The following is a 19,105-nucleotide window of genomic DNA, read 5'->3' on the forward strand; positions in this document are numbered from 1 at the left end:
TTCTATTGTAACTAGTTTATTTTTCCTATCTTTGGCAATAGGTCTTTATTCTTTAATTTCTCCTTCAATAATTTCATAATATAGCTTATGTTGTTCATTTGTTTTTTAAGTTATTAGTTTTTAACTTAAAATTATATTTCATTATTTTTTTCACAATTTAACCAGAAAATTAAAATTGTGTCTGTTAATTTCTCAATATGAGAGATATAAATATTAGCTCACTTTTTCCATGAAGAGTTATATTTTGCTTGGCTTGGTTAAATATTTGGATGATGCATATAAACCTAGATACTTAGGTTTGTGTCGTGGTATGTATCTAAATTGATTTTTGGTATAAATATTGTTCCTAGGAATCCTAGAAAGCTCAACCAGCTTGACTGCATAAGCTTAACTAGCACTATGCATCGCTCTATTATCAAGGGAATCATAAAAATGATGCATGCATCCATCTAAAATTTAGTTTAACTTGTATTAATAGTTATTCATCCTCCATCAAACTTGGAGGTAGGGCCAAGATCTCTTCTTTGAGTATAGATCTCCTGATTGAAGTTACTATTTTTAAAGCAAAAACCATACCCATAAAGTATTATCCAGTATTTTTAGTTTGGATTTCTTTAGAATTGAGCGTCTTGATCACATCTGCTAAGCAATGTACAGAATTGAGAATGTTTACCTTTTTTCTATCATATTCACAAGAGAGTTCAAAATCTTGTACTGAAATTTATTTTATCAAGTATTCTTTAAGTATTCAACAGTTGTCACAGAGACAAATATTTAGCATAGATCTTATTGGTTGATATAATTATAGTGAAAAATACAAATTTGGGAAAACAGAACTCATGTGTAGTAACCATACATCTCAATTGATAGAAACAGAAATGCAAGGCTATTAGCCTGAAGGCCATTAGCTGCCAGCACCAGCCAGTTTTACTGTAAGAATGAAGAACCAATTAAAGTAGAGGCCAATAAATATATTGAGTTTCCTATTACTAGCATATATCTAAAATCCAAGGGTATAAATAGATCACAAAATGAGCAAAAGTGTAACATGAAGCAGGAAGCTAAAAAAAATAATAAAAAAAAAAAAAAGGAAAATTGACCAGAAAAGGACAAAAGAAGCTATTGAATTGAAGGCTTCACGCAAGCTTACTTAAGCCATCGAATGCATGGATACATTTTATTATTACTGTTTGTTGTTTGTTCTTGTCTCCCAACAGCTTGAGTTGCTATGTAAGACAAAGCAGCACATCACAGAAACATTATTAAAAGCTATTATTTGTAAACAGAGCAATTTATTTTTTAAACAGGCCAAGACTTAATGAAATATTATTCACATGTCCAAAAAACTGTGCTAAAATTTTTGCTAAAGCATCCTCTTCCACATTCCTTGCAGTTTTGGTGTGGAGGGGGGTATAAAACCCCTCACCAAGAGATCCTACTTAACTTAATGATTGTGGGTAAAATTTCAATAACATGTAAAACTGTCAGGTTGAACAAAATACATTCCATTTTTGTATAATGAATTATTTGAAATCAAAAAACCTTTATTTGGTAAATACATCACCAAATTCATCAAAACAGAATTTCATATTGGCCCTACAAATGAAAATGGAATTTTCTCTAGATTTCTAAAGTTCCCATATACCATATATCCTTAAAGGGAAAAAAATGGTATTGGTTACCATTATAGAAACTAAATAAACTAAATAAAATACATGACTTATTGTCTTAACCAATGGGATAATATTTCCTGATGTTTACTGCTATTAATAGTATTAAGTCAATATTACTATTCTCTGCTGGGTCACAGACAGAGCTGTGGAGATGTATTAAGTATCACATGGTCACTATCCTGAGGCCGTTAAGAGTCTAATAAGAACAAAAAGGCAAACGTTAATGAGAAGTTAACAAACAACCCAAAATAATATGGGAAAAATACCAAGTGTGCCATCTAGGAAATGTAGTGTCAAATAACTTATCATTCCTACATCCTTACTCATCGAAAATGTAAAATATAATTATGCCTATAAAACATCAATCTACATTCTGTTAATTATTTCACAGCTTAATCAACTTCTTAGTGATTGCGGGGTTTTGTTTTGTTTTGTTTTAGTGTTTTGCACTTTACCTATGTGACTGCTGAAATCATTTATGCCACCTCTGTGTTAAGCATAGATCAATTTATGAAGATAGCTATGTAAAAACATATGTACACTTCACCATGCTTGGTAGTTTTGCAATTTATAGCCCTTGTAAACTAAGCATCCAAATGATATCTTGATATCCTTTATAATAATAAACAAAACACAGTAACAATTGACATTTTTCCTGGATTAATTTGTTCGTTCCGTGATCTATAGCTCACTCTTATCTGTTCCATGTCAGAACCCTTTGTTCTACAAGATTCCTTTTCTTGCAGTATTGATCCTTATTGATCTTAACCTAGTACAATAGTGAATAATTAAATATTTCCTCAAAGAAACAAGTCTTTCCTTCTTTTCAATATGACCTTCACCCGATGTTCAAATAGTTCCAACGTTACTGAGGAATCTTTTTGGTGCAAACTTGACCTCTGTTGTCCTACTTTGAAAATGCACTTGATTTCTAACAAGAGCCTTTAGAAATGTAACAGTGCTGATTTGTTAGATAATGAAATCCAAATTGTTCTAGAAAAAGGTGCAATTATACAGCATGTAATACACAAATAAATTGACTTAATGTTACATTATAATGAAAACTGTGCAAAATCCTCTACACAAGCACAATAAAATAATAAAAAGTAATAGAACAGGTAATAGATGTAAAATAAATGCTAAAAAAGTAGTTCAAATCATTTTCATACCAGTCAAAAGATACTGAGGAGGGCGCATCCAATCACAATAAAACACCAGAATGAAACACTTCTAAATAGTAATATAAATTTTTGTGGACACTTCATGTCCCATGATGTGGAATTGACATATAGTTTGATTTTCTTTTTCCTAATGTAAGCCACAGTTTTACAGTCCTAGTGAAAACATTTTATTGCTGGGGATGTATTAGACATGGTTCATTTCCTTTCTCAGTATGGCTTTAATTTTCCACATCCATGGCTTGACACAGACCCAAACACCAGAAGATGGTTGTCTGCTATAAACTGTTTGGTTTTCTTTGATTGCTTTACAATTTAATCTATAGTTCATTCCATTAACCCTTTCCATTTTAATGCTGCCAAGTCTCCCAGCTCCTTAATATAAAGATAAACTTCCCCCAAACATTTATGTGTATTCCGGTTTCTCATGCCCAGAGAATTACGTGCTGTGGTGAGGGGGGGCAAAAAAAAAAAAAAAAAAAAAAAAAAAGGAAATGTTTCTTTCCTAGTTAACTTTTTCGAGGCTTTGGGTAATTGCAAAATAATTGATATTTTACAATGGCGGAGGGGTTCCCTTTTGCTTCATAATACATTCGTCATTATTCATTCACTGGGTTCAGTTCTATTCCTACTGATGTGCTGAGACAAGAAAGTGCCACTGTCATTCTAACTTTCTCCTCAAATCCCTGATCTTCAGAGGGTGTGGGGTGGACAGCGGGGAGGGGAATCCTTTCCCTGGCTGCAGTGTTGTCACATCCGATATCCTGTTCCTTCCGGCAGAGAAAGTGTATCTGGGAGGGTCACCGGATCAGCCTGTGCCTCCGGGCGGCTCGCCTCAAGTACAAAAGACTCGACTCAACTCACGTTAGTCTTCTAGGTGGCCTATCGGCGGTGACGGACTGCCAGCTCGGGCTGTGGGCGAGCAGTGATGACTGCCTTGAAATGCTAAGTGCTTAATTAAGGACCTTTCATATCAGTTATTGAGGCCTCTGTCTCCCATAGCCCTGGGCATTGTACTTTACCAAGGGCTCCCTGGAGCCAGAGCCAACTTTACTGCAGTGACAAGTGGAGAAAGAGAGAGAGAAACAAGTGGTTTCAACCCTCTCAGAGCCTTCCCCAAATCTAAATACAATCCGACAGCTGACTAGTCATACTTGGCCGCCTCCTAAAAATATACTTTTTCATGTTCACGGAAATACTGCAAACTTGTGTCTCACTTGCAGTGATGGACCCCAGAATCCTAGGACAAGAGCAATCTCATTTCCCGTGGCCGCGAAGCAAGCGCTAGGCAAAAGCCTTTCTTTTTCCCCTTGCTCTCACCAAGGCAACCAGCTGCACCCCATGGAGGTCATATTTTTAAAAGATGATGTTTCTGCCTGATGCCTTTCCCATTTTCAGGAGCCCTGATATTATTTTTAAAATCCATCTTAAATAGTGTACGATGGGGAACAATTCTGCTTGTAGCTTGTGACCATTTTATACTCTTTTAGAGTAAAACTCTTAAGTTAACTACTTGAAAGGACTTCTATATATCTCCATTGCCAAATATTTTTGAAGTTACTAAATAATGAGAGATAAGTAAAAAAAAGAGCTCCAGCTGATGGTGGTATTATCTTGATTAATAGCAATTTGGCTGATCACTGACAGATGAAATGCAATGTGTTTTAAAGCAAAATACAAGAGGAATACAGACTGCCTGCACCTAAATGACAAAGTAAAAATAGAGTCTTCATTCATTTACAAAAAAAAAAAAAAAAAGGCTACTATTGCCCAGCACATGTGATAGAACACAAACTATGTATTTTAAAATTAACACAGAAGAACCATTAGCAAATGATTTTGACTATGACTAGAAATGAACAAATCCTGGCAAAGAGAGAATCTATGAAACAATCATGGTTGATATTGAACTGCAGTGTGGATGCAACATAGCTAAAATTTTTAAGACAAAAGAATGTTTGGAGACCACTTTCTCTACTCTCCGTGTAGAGCCATTTTTTGGTGACAGAATGTTTCCACATCAAATGCTAGCTACCACTATCTCTTCCTAATACACCTGGGGATCATTTACTAATTTCTTATCCTCTCAGTGAGAAATGTTTATATTATCACATGTATATATATTATAGTTATATTTATGCACATATAAATAGATGCATATTAATATCTAGAAGACAATGCTAGATTTCCATTATGTTTTCTGAGACAAAGTAGTCCATGAACAAAGCTCATGAAATTGAGCCTCTGGAGACAGTTGGAATTTCAATGTTGATGTTCTCTCCTGGTTCTCAATGATCAGGTTAACAGCAGAAATGGGATGGAGGGCCATAACATTATCTCTTAATTTGTTTCTAGGGTGACTAGGAGAGGGCACTTTGGTGATTTACATTTACAAATCAGAAATGAGTTTTAACTCATAAGAGTAAGATATCAGCCTTCAGCAATGTACACACCCATTAAAATTCAGTATTCCCACCTCAGAATACTGAAAAGAAATTGTCCACTTCAGAAGCTACTTTTACCTAAAATTACACCTCAGCATTTAAATCTTAGTCACTGCCCTCTACACATGTCCACGTTGAAGGGATTAGTCATAACATTTTTGGTTAACAGAAATGGTCTGTGCAAGTTAGAGCAGTATATTCATGCAAATAAAATATTCACCCCACACCCATCTTTCCATATTAGAAGTCCAGAGAATGAAATTGCTGAAGCAATTACCTTAAACCTTAGCTCATAGAACCATCTATATAGTGTAACATCTACAGAAAGGGGCAAGCAGGAAATTCCTTCCTGGAAAAAAAAATACCATACAAAATATTACAATACACTTATTTGTAGCAATTTACTTTAATAGTAAGATTTTATATTCATGTAGAATCTGCTCCACATCTATATTTTATTCTATGGCTCTGCTAGTAACCGTAGGAAATCCTGAATCAGGGCTTAACCCTATCTACCCTTCTGATTTAATACAACCAACCAACGTAGATTTCACTGAAGGACTACTGAGAGAATCAAATTTCATAAAATTTGAAAATCTGTAAGCCACACACAATAAACTATTACCTTCTCTTCCTCTTTTACTTCTAATAGAGAAAAGAATTAAATAATCTAAGTTCTCCTAAATTTGATTCCATATATTAGAGAGATGAGTAGCTATCTCAAGAAATTCAAGCAACATAGGGAATATATCTCAATGGTTTGATCATGAAAGGGGAATATTTTAGAATTTGAAAAGTCCAGCATTATTTTATCTTCTTATTGTCTGTTGTTAGAATTCAACAGATAATAGTTCAACTTTCTAAACTCTTCGGTTAAGTTTAAGGAAATGGGAGATATGAGACTGAAGAGTAAATGTAGCTGGGTTAGCCACGACTTCACTTTATAGCAAAGAACAAAAATATTGGCCTAGTGTCCCAATAAAATAACAGGTGGCTGCATCTGAACCTCGTCATGCAGATACTACCTAAGCCACTCATCTGAATATTTTATCAAATACCTTCCTGAGAGCCACACAGAACCCAATTTGGGGGATAGGGAGGGTTGGGAAGGATACTGATACCACAGGAGATAGATATAGACAAGATTTGATTAAAGAAACTAGGTATTTGGATAGGGGTGTGGTAGTGAAAAAATGATAGACCTTTCTAAGAAAAGTGTAGATTTTTATCATTTAAAGTTGTTTTCAAGAATCTAGATTTTTTTTTCTTTTTTTCTTTTCTTTTTTTTTTTTTTTAGCATTAACATCTGACATCTGTATGCTTGCATCAGCCTTGGAAACACTCAGCATCTTCACTCACATATCTGTGAAATAAGGCTCACACCACAATCTGACATTAGAATTTAATTATAACTGAAGATTAATTGCAGAAAATGTCATAAGAGAATTTTAATGCTTATCTCAAAGTCAAATGGGTACAAATAAGTCAGAAATACGTGTGATTTTAAAACACTGAATTATTAAATCAAGAATAACTACAAAATAAAATAAAACTCTCAAAATCCAAACCATATGATTTTTTTTCCATCTTCAGTTCACTTGTACTTCAATTTACAGAATGGCACAACTTGTTTTTTCATATGCAAATACACAAATACTAAATATAGCTATGTATATTTTATTGCACATTATTTTATTTGCATATTAAATGTTTACCCTTAAGTTAAATTATTTGCATAGAATTTAACCTGATCCCCTAAAATCTGTATCTATCTAGTTGGAAGAAGAAATATAATACTTTGAATCATTATTCATTTGCATTTAATGAGCTTTTAAATCACTTAAAGGGAAATCCAAAAATGTCAAATACTTATAATACTACTCATAAAACTTAATTTGGCAGATAATTTTCTGAGCTGTTTCAGTACACAGAAAAAGCAGGAGTATCCTTGTTTTTTTGTTTTTTCTGTTGTTTTGTTTGCAAAGAAAATTTGAATCCATTAAATGAAACAAACTCAAGAATGGATGGAATCGTACTTTTGAATCAGGTCAAATTCTGGCGTATAAAGGGAATTCTGGGGTGTGATTAAATTCCAGAGGAAAAGAAAGCCAGAGAGGGAAAGAGAAAGAGTGAGAAAGAGAGATCACTAAAAAGATTATTGATAATTCAAAGGCCCAGTGTCTGCACTCACGCAGCAGTGTGATACTGACAATTATTAACTACAAAACTGTGGCCGCAGCGGAAGGGTAAATAAGCTATCACCATGGAGCTGAGTGGTGGGATGGCGTTCCACTGGAATGTATTTTCCGGCAGCAGGCGCTACCTGATGACAGCTACAATCAAGAGTGGCTGCAGGCAGCTGCCTTGCTCCAGGCCACATTCAATTATGTCGGACTGCATTAGTCCCTGGCGAAGCTGTCACCTTCTAGCCTGTGAAGTGATAGCGTGAAGAGGCTCCTGAAGTCTCTCCAGTCCCTTGCTTCAGGTTTTAGTGGGGAGGAAGGGAAACAATGTAGAGAAAAAAAAAAAAGACCATTAGTACTCTGACTGCTTGCAGTATTCATTTTGCTCTCAGAGTAGAGGGGGAAAAAATAGCTTAGGTGAGCTGGATTCAAGAAGTTGTCTGGTGTTGGGATAATTGCAGGGTTATTTTTTTTTTCCACTCCAACAAGTAGCTCTTTTTCAGGACTAGTGCCAGGAGAGTGTCCTATTTTCAGGATGTGAGAGTCACTGTGTGGCTCACCCTCCTCAGGAGATAGCATTGCACTGGAATATATTTTCTAATATGTGATATCCCCCAAGGATTCTCTAGCAGTCAAGATATTTTGCAGAGTCTGATCTGCAAGTGTGGAATATTTGATTTCTTTTCTAAGCTTTCTAGAACTTTAGCTTGGATGGATTTTGAGATTTCTTTCCTAAGGGATCACTTGACTTTCAGAGCTAAAGAGAAAAAACTCAGGTTATTCTGGGAAGTTATTTGGGGACATAATGTATTTTTGATGATCCACCTGCCCAGAACAGTTTGTAATCTTTACCATGCTACAACCAATGTCTGAAGGAGGGTTAAGATTAGAGATCTTCAAGGGTAAGTCAGTAATTTCACTTTTACACAGAGATATAAATTCTCAAATTGAGTTGAGTGGGGTTATTGGGACCCATGATAGTTCATGAAAATGTCTTATCAACTACCAGTACTTAATGAAATTAGCAGGGGGACAGGAGTTACTTACAGAAGGCACTAAATACATTCCAAGGAGAATGGTATAAAAATGTGATGTCTATTCTAGGAGAAACATAACGTGTAAAACATTGAAAATCAGTTCTAGAATATACAGGACGCTTTCCGATGACTCACTGGGTAATACTAGACAAGTCACTTAATCTCTGTTTTTGAGTTTTCATGTTGGAAAAAACAGGTACAAAGATGTCTCCAGATAGAGATTATGAAAGAATAGATGTTACATGCTTTTTACCACTTCCAAATAAATTTACCAAAAATACATAAATTCTGAATTTTCCAGAGTATTTTGCTAATTTAAAATTCTCTTCTTCATCTGAAACGTTTAAAATATTTTTCATTACATATTGGTAACTTTGGGGATTTTGTGGCATCAGTATAGCAAATGGTTATCTAGTGATTATTTAATGAATGCCCAGCAGCACCATGGTCATAAATGGACAAACCTCTTACAGTTGAAATCTACAAATTGTTATTTTTTTTAAGTTTATTAATTTATTTTGAGAAAGAGGCGGGGAGAGAATTCCAAGCAGGCTCCGTGCTGTCAGTGCAGAGCCCAACACGGGGCTCAAACTCATAAACTGTGAGATCATGACCTGAGCTGAAACCAAGAGTCAGATGCCTAACCGACTGATCCACTCAGGCACCCCCAAGTGGTATTTTTTAGACTAGGGATGGGTTGCGTGGCTCAGATTAAATTGGGCTGAGGAGCTGCCTTAGCTTTGTGAAGCGGCGGGCTCTGACTTCTTAGTGACTCAAAAAAGTAAACAACTGAAATAGCAAAAGCTGCGGGGCCAGATGCCTTCATGTCCCCAGCATGCTATGAGGTCCTGAAGACAAAACCCTCACTCCCCCCCAGCGATGGCATGACAGACGGTCTCTGTGAGTCTTCCTCCTGCTTATAGTCCTCCACACTTGGAAGGAATCAGTAATACACCACCCTTCCTTCTCGTCCTACTTCTCAAGGTTTATAAGAAACATGATTGAAAATCTGAAAACCAAACTCCCCCCAAAAAGAAAAAAGCCTTTTTTGGTGGTGGCAGTAGCAGTAGTAGTAGCATGTAGATCTTTGGAAGCGTTTTTAAGTTTTGCACTTCCTATCTGCTTCTCTGTGGTTTCATTCCACTGCATGGCCCTGGAGTTTTATTAGTGGTCTAGTTATATGCAGGCTACACTGATCATTTAAAGTAAAAACATACAGCCCAGCCCCTCTGTGAAAAGAACACCAGCTGGGGCGCCTAGATGGCTCAGTCTGTTAAGCATCCAACTCGATTTCTGCTCAGGTCATGATCTCACTGTTCCTGAGATCAAGCCCTGCATCGGGCTCTGTGCTGGCAGCATGGAGCCTGCTTGGGATGCTCTCTCTCCCTCTCTCTCTGCCTCTCCTCCATGCTCTCTCTTTTTCTCTCTCTCTCTCTCTCAAAATAAATAAATAAACATTAAAAAGAAAGAAAGAGGGGCGCCTGGGTGGCTCAGTCGGTTAAGTGTCCGACTTTGGCTCAGGTCATGATCTCAGGGTTCATGGGTTCGAGCCCCACATGAGGCTCTGTGCTGACAGCTCAGAGCCTGGAGCCTGCTTCGGATTCTGTGTCTCCCTCTCTCTCTATTCCTCCCCTGCTCTCACTCTGTCTCTCTCTCACTCTCTCAAAAATAAGTAAAGATTAAAAAAAAATTAAAGAAAGAAAGAAAGAAAGAAAGAAAGAAAGAAAGAAAGAAAGAAAGAAAAAGAAAGGAAGGAAGGAAGGAAGGAAGGAAGGAAGGAAGGAAGGAAGAAACACCAGCTGATACCTAAGGCATTAAGAACACACATTCAGGGGCACCTGGGTGACTTGGTCAGTTTAAGCATCCAACTTCGGGTCAGGTCATGATCTCTCAGTTCATGAGGGTTTGTGAGTTCAAGCCCCACAATGGGCTCTGTGCAGACAGCTCACCCTGGAACCTGCTTTGGATTCCGTGCCTCCCTCTCTTTCTCTCTGTCCCTCCCCCACTCATGTTCTGTCTCTCTCTCAAAAATAAACATTAAAAACATTTTAAAGAACACATGTTCATGCTGATCCATCTTTCATAGAATCCTGGTGGATAACCCACACTTCTAGATATAGATACACCTCACAGTTAGGATACACGTTCCTCTGCCTTGTTGCTAAAGTGGACTTGTATGGCCTAACTTTTCCTGTTTTCTGATGATTCAGGCCTAGAATATGGCTTCACAGTTCATAGTTCTAAGGATATTAATGTGGAAAGGTTGAGCATGGAACAGATTGCACAGTTGCACACAGGAGTAAATGCACCATAGGCTCAAAACCATTATCACTCCTCCCGTAATCACAGCCAGAACGGAAATCCCGGAGGGAATCTCATACTGGAAACAGAATGCCTTTATTTATTTATTTTCGTATCATGGCATAATTTCCCAGCTGCTGGAAAAAGCCTTAGTGTGCCCCTTTATCTCAGAAAAATAAAACTGATGCCATCGTTAATAGAACGAGGCTTCACTGTGTCTCCAAAGTAACAAGGACTCTAAAACGTGCTGTTCTCCTAAAGGAAAAATATCTCATGGCTAAAATAAAACCATATTGATTCTCTGAAATCTTTCTCTTTTAAAAGAGTCAAACAGTAAAAAAATAAACAACTGGGAAATAATATTTTCACCTTTTGAAACAAATTCCTGTGATTTAAATACAAAGAATTCTGTTTTATTTCTTGTATCCTGGTGGTGAGGATAAATGATGTAGCCTTTAGACCCCTACTTTAGCAAACATTTACGTATATAAACAGAGGTGACCCCAGCTGAGGTGAAAGACAGTGCTGCATGTGGACTGGAAGAGAGAAGAACCATGTGGAAGATCCCACTGTACAAAGTAAGTTGTATTAAGGCAAAGAGAGGAAAACAGAGTGGTGGGGAGAGGCAGGAGGACCAGACTGTCTAGACTAGAAAAGCCATGGTCAGAAAAGTTAAACCTGGCCATATTTTAAGAGTTATGAGGAGAGGAGATGCAAATGATACTTACAGGTGGTTGACAGAAACCACTGGATCCCCTGACATTCACTGAAAACACTTTGCTCTCTGAATTACTTGGTCCATTTTCTCTTTTGTATATCTAGGAGAATTTACCAACAGGCACTTTGGAAATGAGAATGAAGTGAAGAATATAATTTACAAAACATACCTGACAATGCATCATGACAGTAATTTCTCAAATAAGGATGGGCATATATTATATATATGTATATATGTATATGTACTTATGTATACATACTTACTGGCTACACATATATATATACATATATATCCAAAGGTATATATCCAGATAGCATGCACACAAATCATTTTTCATATTAATGAAGATCTCTGAACCTCCCCCAAAAAAGATTCTTGTAAATACTTTGTTTTGTAGAGTTTTCAAAACAATTTTCAAAAAAATTGATGCCTTAAAGGAAAATTAAAGAACATATTAAAATACCTACACAAGGCAGATTCTTGAACATAGATGGCATGCCAAACTTTCATGACTAACAACATTGTGCTTTTAAATTTTAAATGTTGTTTTGAAAATTGCTTTTTACACACGCAATGGCATTTCATGTGCATAAAATATGTGGTAATCACAAAGTAGCCAAAAGTTCAGGACAGTCATTTTTAGAGTCACAAGCATTCATGTTCCCCGAGTTTCTTCAGATGTATATGAAGAGAAGTATGGATTGAATATTGATATATATCTGAGGTAAAGTATTAAGCTTCAGCAGAGCACACAGAGATCAAAACCTCCTTGTTCGCCCAGATGAGCAGCAGTCAAATGTTTTCATCATTGGATTTTGTGAACAGAGACCCTTGATTAATCACATAAAGGCTCCTATAGTTTTAGCAAGTGGATGAAGAAAGAAGCCAAGTTGATCAGAGCAATGTACACTTTCCAGGAAATTTCAAAAGACATGCTTAATAGAAGCTCCTTGAACCGAAAAGAAAATTATATGTACGTATATATATACCTTTTGACAAAAGTAAACATATAGAATGGAATTTTCAAAAATAAACCAGGTATCAAAGTTTCATATGATATTTTGCTTTGCCTTTTTTCTTTTAAGATGATATAACACTAGGATATAAACAAAAGGTGATTTATCTATCTCCTTTTCAACTTGGCAAGAACAAGGCTGTAATGTGCTATTACATCAGAATGGTTTTACCTAGTATGTGAAGCAGGAAAATAAACTCTAGTGATCAATATTTCTCAGTGACAGTCCATAACTGCCTTTTCTGAATATCACTTGTTCTCTTTAGATTCCAAATAAGAGCCGCCATCTACTTAGAAATATACCCACATACAGGGCTGCAATCCCCTATCCCAAACATGGGGCCAGATGTATTTTATGATTCAGAATTTCACAAAAGTTTAAAAGTAATATACTATACATTATGTAGAACCCTCAGTGGGGCCTAGGGCTGGATCCTCATGAACACATTAACATTTCCATAGTGAAATTTGTGAATATTCATAATAACTAGGATGAATAAAGTTTTTAAATAGCCTCCTCAGTTTAGGTCAATCTTTTATGCCAAATTAATTTCTTACAACTTAGGGTTTCCAGAGGCTTTTGGATTTCAGAATTGAAGATGGGAAATATGAAAATGTTTTTAGAAATTTCTTACTATTTTTAAGTTATTACTTATAAAATTTACTTATTACTTATAAAAATGAACAAAAGATTTGAAAAATTCTAAAAGCTATTCTCACTAAAATACTATTTAATGTTTTTAAAAGTATTACTTGGGGCGCCTGGGTGGCTCAGTCGGTTGAGCCTCCGACTTCGGCTCAGGTCATGATCTCATGGTTCGTGAGTTCGAGCCCCGCTTCGGGCTCTGTGCTGACAGCTCAGAGCCTGGGGCCTGCTTCCGATTCTGTGTCTCCCTCTCTCTCTGACCCTCCCCCGTTCATGGTCTGTCTGTCTCTGTATCAAAGATAAATAAACATTAAAAAAAATTTTTTTTAAAAAAGTATTACTTATGGGATTCAGAATTTGTTCAAGATTCACTACATCTCTAATTATTTAATATGTTCCACATAAATATTTTCCATATTTCTATTAAAATATTTTAAGGGGCATCTGGGTGGCTCAGTTGGTTAAGCATCCAACTCTTGATTTCAGCTTTGGTCATGATCTTGTGGTTCGTGAGACTCAGGCTCATGTCCACTCCCAGCTCTCAGTGCAGAGCCTGCTTGGGATTCTCTCTCTCCCTCTCTCTGCTCCTCCCACACTCATGCACTCTCTCTTTCTCTTTCTCTCTCTCTCTCTCTCTCTCTCTCTCTCAAAATAAATAAATTTTAAAAAAAAACTTCTAAAAATATGAAGAGTCTACACACAACCTGAAACTTTAAATATTTTTGATAGAATAAAATGTGGAGCCCCAGGGATATGAAAGGACATTAAGTATTAAGATTGAGAAACACAAATTTTATTAACTTATTTGGTTTCATCCAAAGGTTTTTTTTTTTTAAGATAGCAATTTTCTATTCTTAACCTAGAACATCCCAAAAATGTGAGCCTTGCATGTTAGTCTAACTTGAGATATTAGAAAATTTGTTCCTGTAGGGATTATATTTCACTTAGGAAAGAAATAGCAAAATGTGGCTTTTTTGCTGATTAAATTTAAGTCATACAATTAGAATCCCTATCCATGATTACCATATATATCCCAATAATTAGGCAAGTCCCAAATATTCCATTCTGGATTTTTTTAGCATACCCACATGAATTGAAGAGAAAGAGAGAAGAGAAAAAGAAATTAGAAAAGTGAAGGAAGGAAAGGGTAAATGACAGAAGGAAAAAGCAGAACAGACAGACTGATTTTCCTCTGAGGCATTGGTTCTTTGGCACCTTGACCCTAACTCTTCAAGGATCAAAGTGAAGAATGGTGTCCCCTATGGATGCACTATTTGTAAAAACCCAGGAAAGCTCAAAAAGGGTCTCTAAAGAATCAGGCTTGGAAACAATGCCCATATCCATGAAATGAAATGGAACCTAAAATAGACACTTAGGAATCAAAACCACACTAATAAAAGCAGCCGGATGCCCAGAAGCAAGGGCCATCTATGGGGAAACGTAGACTGAGACAGTTGGGTGCTCTTAGACCCAACTTGAGAATCTAAAGCTGGGATCTCAAATAAGATCCAGAGTTAAAATAAGGCACAAACATAATCCATGTAGGCTGAATACTGGTACAGAAACAGGATCCTCAGACATGCCCTTCTCTTATAGAAAGAGAAAACCAGTAGCCCAGGCTCACAGAGAGCCCTTATCTGGGCAGCAGGTTGCTTGGCCTTTATCCAGTTAAAAAGCCACTTGCAGAGCCATAGAGCTGGCAAGAACTCACACCAAGTGTATAGTCACATATATCCTTATGCCTTGCAGTGGTTTATAGCACACAATACACAGGACATCAGAATAACAATAAGTGAATATGACAACCTGAGTTCAGAAACATAACAGTAGCCCCCCACGTAAGTATTAATTACACACTCAGCATGAAAACATAGCCAGATAGAGGGCCTTCTTGCCGTTTTCATAAAAACACTGTCAGTAGGTCTCCATCCCACCTCTCCTTGTCTTCACATCCCTGTCTTGTGCCCCAGAATGACTGTACATAGGAAAAGAGTGAGAAAGGAAGAGAAAAAGAAAGGAAATAAAAAAGAAAGGACAGAAACTCCCTCAGAGGCATCAGTTATGCGTATCAGCTTTGTCATAAAGATTGCTCATACGAACTGTCAAATGTTATGTTTGCTCTGATTCCTTAACTCCCAATGTCTTTAAAAAGCAAAATAATAATAGTAATAACTATAGTACAGTTTATTCTTGGTCACAGAGTTAATCAGTTCCTACGGTGCAGGAGTATCATGGGCTGTAGACTGAAGATGTTTTTCATTGGATATTTTCATTTTTGCCTTTGGCAAAAATTCCACCAGTAGTAATAAATAATTCCATACCCCTAAGTGGGTATTATTATTATTTTCAAGTGTAAAACACAGTGGCTCCTAGCCTGTCAGCTCTCCCAGAGTGGCAGATGCTGTGTGCATACCTGTTGACAATTCTGTGGGCAGAAACAGCCCATCATTCCCCCTTCCAACCTTCTGCTCTTTCATCCTAATGGTGTCCCTTGAAAACACAGCCAGGGAAGGGAAGAGGGACAGACTGAGGCAAAGGTGCAAATAGACAGTGTGGATTTTGCCTGCAGGGTTAGAGTATACACCTACTTCTCAGATGTTGTGTTTCACAGGCAGCTGACTTGTTATATGCCAGGGGAATGAATGAAAATGCAAACCCACCATTATTTTAAAGGACAAGCATACTGTCTTGCACATAGTAGGTACTAAAAATTGCTGAATAAATAAAAAAAGTAAAGGAGGGTTAACATTGATTTTGCTTTACTTTTTTAAAATCTGTGGGCCTCCATTTCTCCATTTTACTATCTTCCTAAGGTCTTTTGACAATCATACATCTCCCATCCCCTGGTGTCTCCTATCTTCACTATAATGCTCCCTGATTGGCCCCAATGCAATAATCCACCTATGCTCGGGTATAATTTTCTTTTTACGCCAGATTTTTTAAAAAATGTTTGTTTATTTTTGAGAGAGAACACAAGTGGGGTAGGGACAGAGAGAGTGGGACAGAGGATCTGAAGCAAGCTCTCAGCTGACAGCAGTGAGCCCAATGCAGGGCTCAAACTCACCAACCATGAGATCTAGAGCTGGGCTGAAATCAGATGCTCAACTGACTGAGCCACCCAGGCACCCCTTATTTTCAGACTCTTATCTCTTTTCCTCTATCAAAATGTGCTCTTCCAGCCAATCAAATGTCCTATGATAACCAGTCCTAATTACTTAATCGGATGACAAAATATTTTTAAATGTGTTACCCACCCAGCGATTGGATTACTCCTTGTCTGTATCCATATCCTAAACTCAGCTATGAAATTTGTGAAACAGTGGAAATTCCCAACATAAACTGGCTGGAAACTAGTGAACAGAAGACTTATTTGCAAGTGCTGCTGAAATTGCATTATACACTCTTTGCCATCCCCAGTTGTATAGAGCTGGCCATCTTTATTAGGCTCAAATAATGAACCCATATTATTTTTGAAATAATATCATCTATACTAATTAACAAAAAGAAGGGAAAATTAAAATGAGAGAAAGGGGGCATAAAACATATCTAAAGAAAACTGTTTTAGAGTAAATTTATAATATGGAAAAAATATATATATTTCCGGTATTCGTAAGGGAATCACAGACCACTCCCCCATAAACTAATAAGATTCCTTCAAACACTTTGTTACTGTTAATCAGGCATTTTACCTAAACATTGGAAAACAACTCCCCAAAATGTAATTTTCAGCCTACTTTTGAAAACTAAACAAGTCAAAAAAAAAAAAAAACTAAACAAGTCAAGTCAAAGACTCACAAGTGAATTAATGGTTTAATATCGGTAACAATACTGCCCATAGTTTTATGGGAAGTTTCGTGGCTAAGAGAAAACACGAGACTTTGACTAAAGAAAAGTAATTTTTATTCCCATCTTTGCTACCAAGTAGTTGTTCAACCCTTAAAACCGAGTAGAATTAAAAAAAAAAAAAAAAAAAAGACCATGTTTAATGAATAAATAGATAAAGGGGTGGGTGAATGGCCATGGACTGGTCACTTTAATCACTGTGAATCTGTAAAATGAGGGAGTTGAACATGAAGTCTCTATAGTTTCTAATACTGAAATTCTGTAATTCACCCATCTCTCCTCAAGGAAGCCAGTAGGTATGTTCTGAAATAGAGATGGAGGAAAGCAGTTGGCCACAGGGAATTGGATCAAAGAAGTATCTTTGCACCCTTCCCTTACCCTCCCTTCTTTAGGCTGGAGGGAGGGGATTAAAGGTGTATGGATATCATGACAGTTCTCCATGATGGTGGCACTGCCCCAGGCACCAAACCCCATCACCCCTCTTCCCATCCATTACACACCTGAGGTCACAGAACTGCAAAGCAGAGGAGGAAAAAGCACCTGTAATTCGGCACCAGTGAGCTGAGTACTCTAAATAACCATTTCCAAAAACAGTTACAGTCCATCCGTATAAAGCTTAATGGCTTGCATAATGGGGGCATCAGCCCTTACTTTACTGAGTATTAGAATTCATAAAAACAGAATGAAGAAATTGCTAAGAAATATAAGAAAAGTTTCCTTGCAGTATAAGGGAATGTGCAAGTTCCCTCACATACCAAGGCATCATGAAAGGCAACCGTGTTTGGAAAGAGATTTCATAAACTCTAAAGTGCTACACAAATGTACATTAGATCTGAGGCATTTCTCCACCTTCTCTCTACTCACAGAATCTTTTTTTTTTTCCCAAATCAAACAAGAAAATGATCAATACCATAGTTTGGGCAGCAAAATAATTTTGAAGAAAGGAGGACAGAAATGTGAATTTCACTGGTTCAGCTCACCACGAGCTATGTGACCCTGGGCAGTCATCTAACTACCCTAGTCTTCAGGTTCCATTTGTTTAGGGCATTTGGGCTAAATAATTTCTAAGAATGTATTCCAGATCAAATGTTCTAATGACTCTGACATATAGCACATGATGGTTATTCTCTTCAGAGCTATTTTGAAGTGACAATGAAATTTACATGGCTAGGAAACTTAGACATTGATCTTCTAAAACATACTTCTGACATTTGTAAAAAATACTGGCAATCTACCAAAAACAAGGCAAAAGAAATACCAATCCATAACATTTTAATGTGTCAGAGTAGAACGCAGATCTTCAAGCAAGGAGTAACCAGTTTCCTTCAGAAAATCTACGCTAAGTCAGAGAAAAGATTGGATAGAAATACTAAAAATGGTAGCATACCATGAAGCCAAGCCAAACTACGTATTCTAAGGGACAAAGAGGATATTTTGAATGAATAGAAATAACATAAAATTTGCTAATATTTATCAAGCACACATATTCTACCTGGCATTATGACAAAAATTGGAGATGGTTTTGTTTTATTTAATCCAATAGAAAATTTACACTTTACAAACTTTTTGAGAAATAAACTGAAAAAATGTATTTTTTTTTTAATGCTATAAGTTTAGGAAGCATCGAAATTAGGAAGAGATGTTGATTTGAGCTCTTTCTGGATAGACCTTTTCTCACTGATGTCAAATGGGATGTGCTCTTGATTCTCAAGATGTGACATCAAGATATGACAGTGCCTCTGTCATGTTAGCATTGTTAGCTGTTAGGGGAGTTTTGTAAGTGACCACGACTTAAGAGAAATAATAGTAATAAAAGACAGCATCACATCAATAGTTACATGAAAGTTTATAAAGCTTGGAAATTTTTGGCCTTTAATGAAGATTAATTACAAACAAATGACACATTTTTCGACTGCCTTTTTAAAAAATGTTCTCGGCCATGAAGTAAAGTTAAGACCATGTCTATGCCTTGAGTAAATTCAAATTGACAACTAGGGAATAATCCTCAGCTTTCAGTTGCTTATGTAATGATTACAGTCACTAAGGAAAAACCACATGGATGAAACT

The 19,105-nt window shown here is 36.6% G+C and overlaps 1 protein-coding gene across 8 annotated transcripts in view; it reads right to left on the minus strand.

Moving 5' to 3' along the window:
- LOC132667179 (uncharacterized) overlaps nucleotides 1-19,105 on the minus strand; it is a 322,994-nt gene that overhangs the window by 206,783 nt on the left and 97,106 nt on the right. For 2 of the 8 annotated variants that reach the window (XR_009605025.3, XM_078446432.2), the window contains exon 8: nucleotides 5,573-5,644. The exons of the other annotated variants lie outside the window; for them this stretch is intronic. Coding sequence is in view for 1 of the 2 variants with exons in the window: in XM_078446432.2 (XP_078302558.2) it covers nucleotides 5,614-5,644 (31 nt within the window). In the remaining variant the exon portion in view is untranslated. The remainder of the gene's footprint in view (nucleotides 1-5,572; nucleotides 5,645-19,105) is intronic. 8 annotated transcript variants of the gene reach the window in all.

The sequence above is a fragment of the Panthera onca genome, chromosome B2, assembly GCF_046562875.1.
Source record: "Panthera onca isolate mPanOnc1 chromosome B2, mPanOnc1 haplotype 2, whole genome shotgun sequence".
In the NCBI taxonomy this organism is placed as follows: Eukaryota; Metazoa; Chordata; class Mammalia; order Carnivora; family Felidae; genus Panthera; species Panthera onca.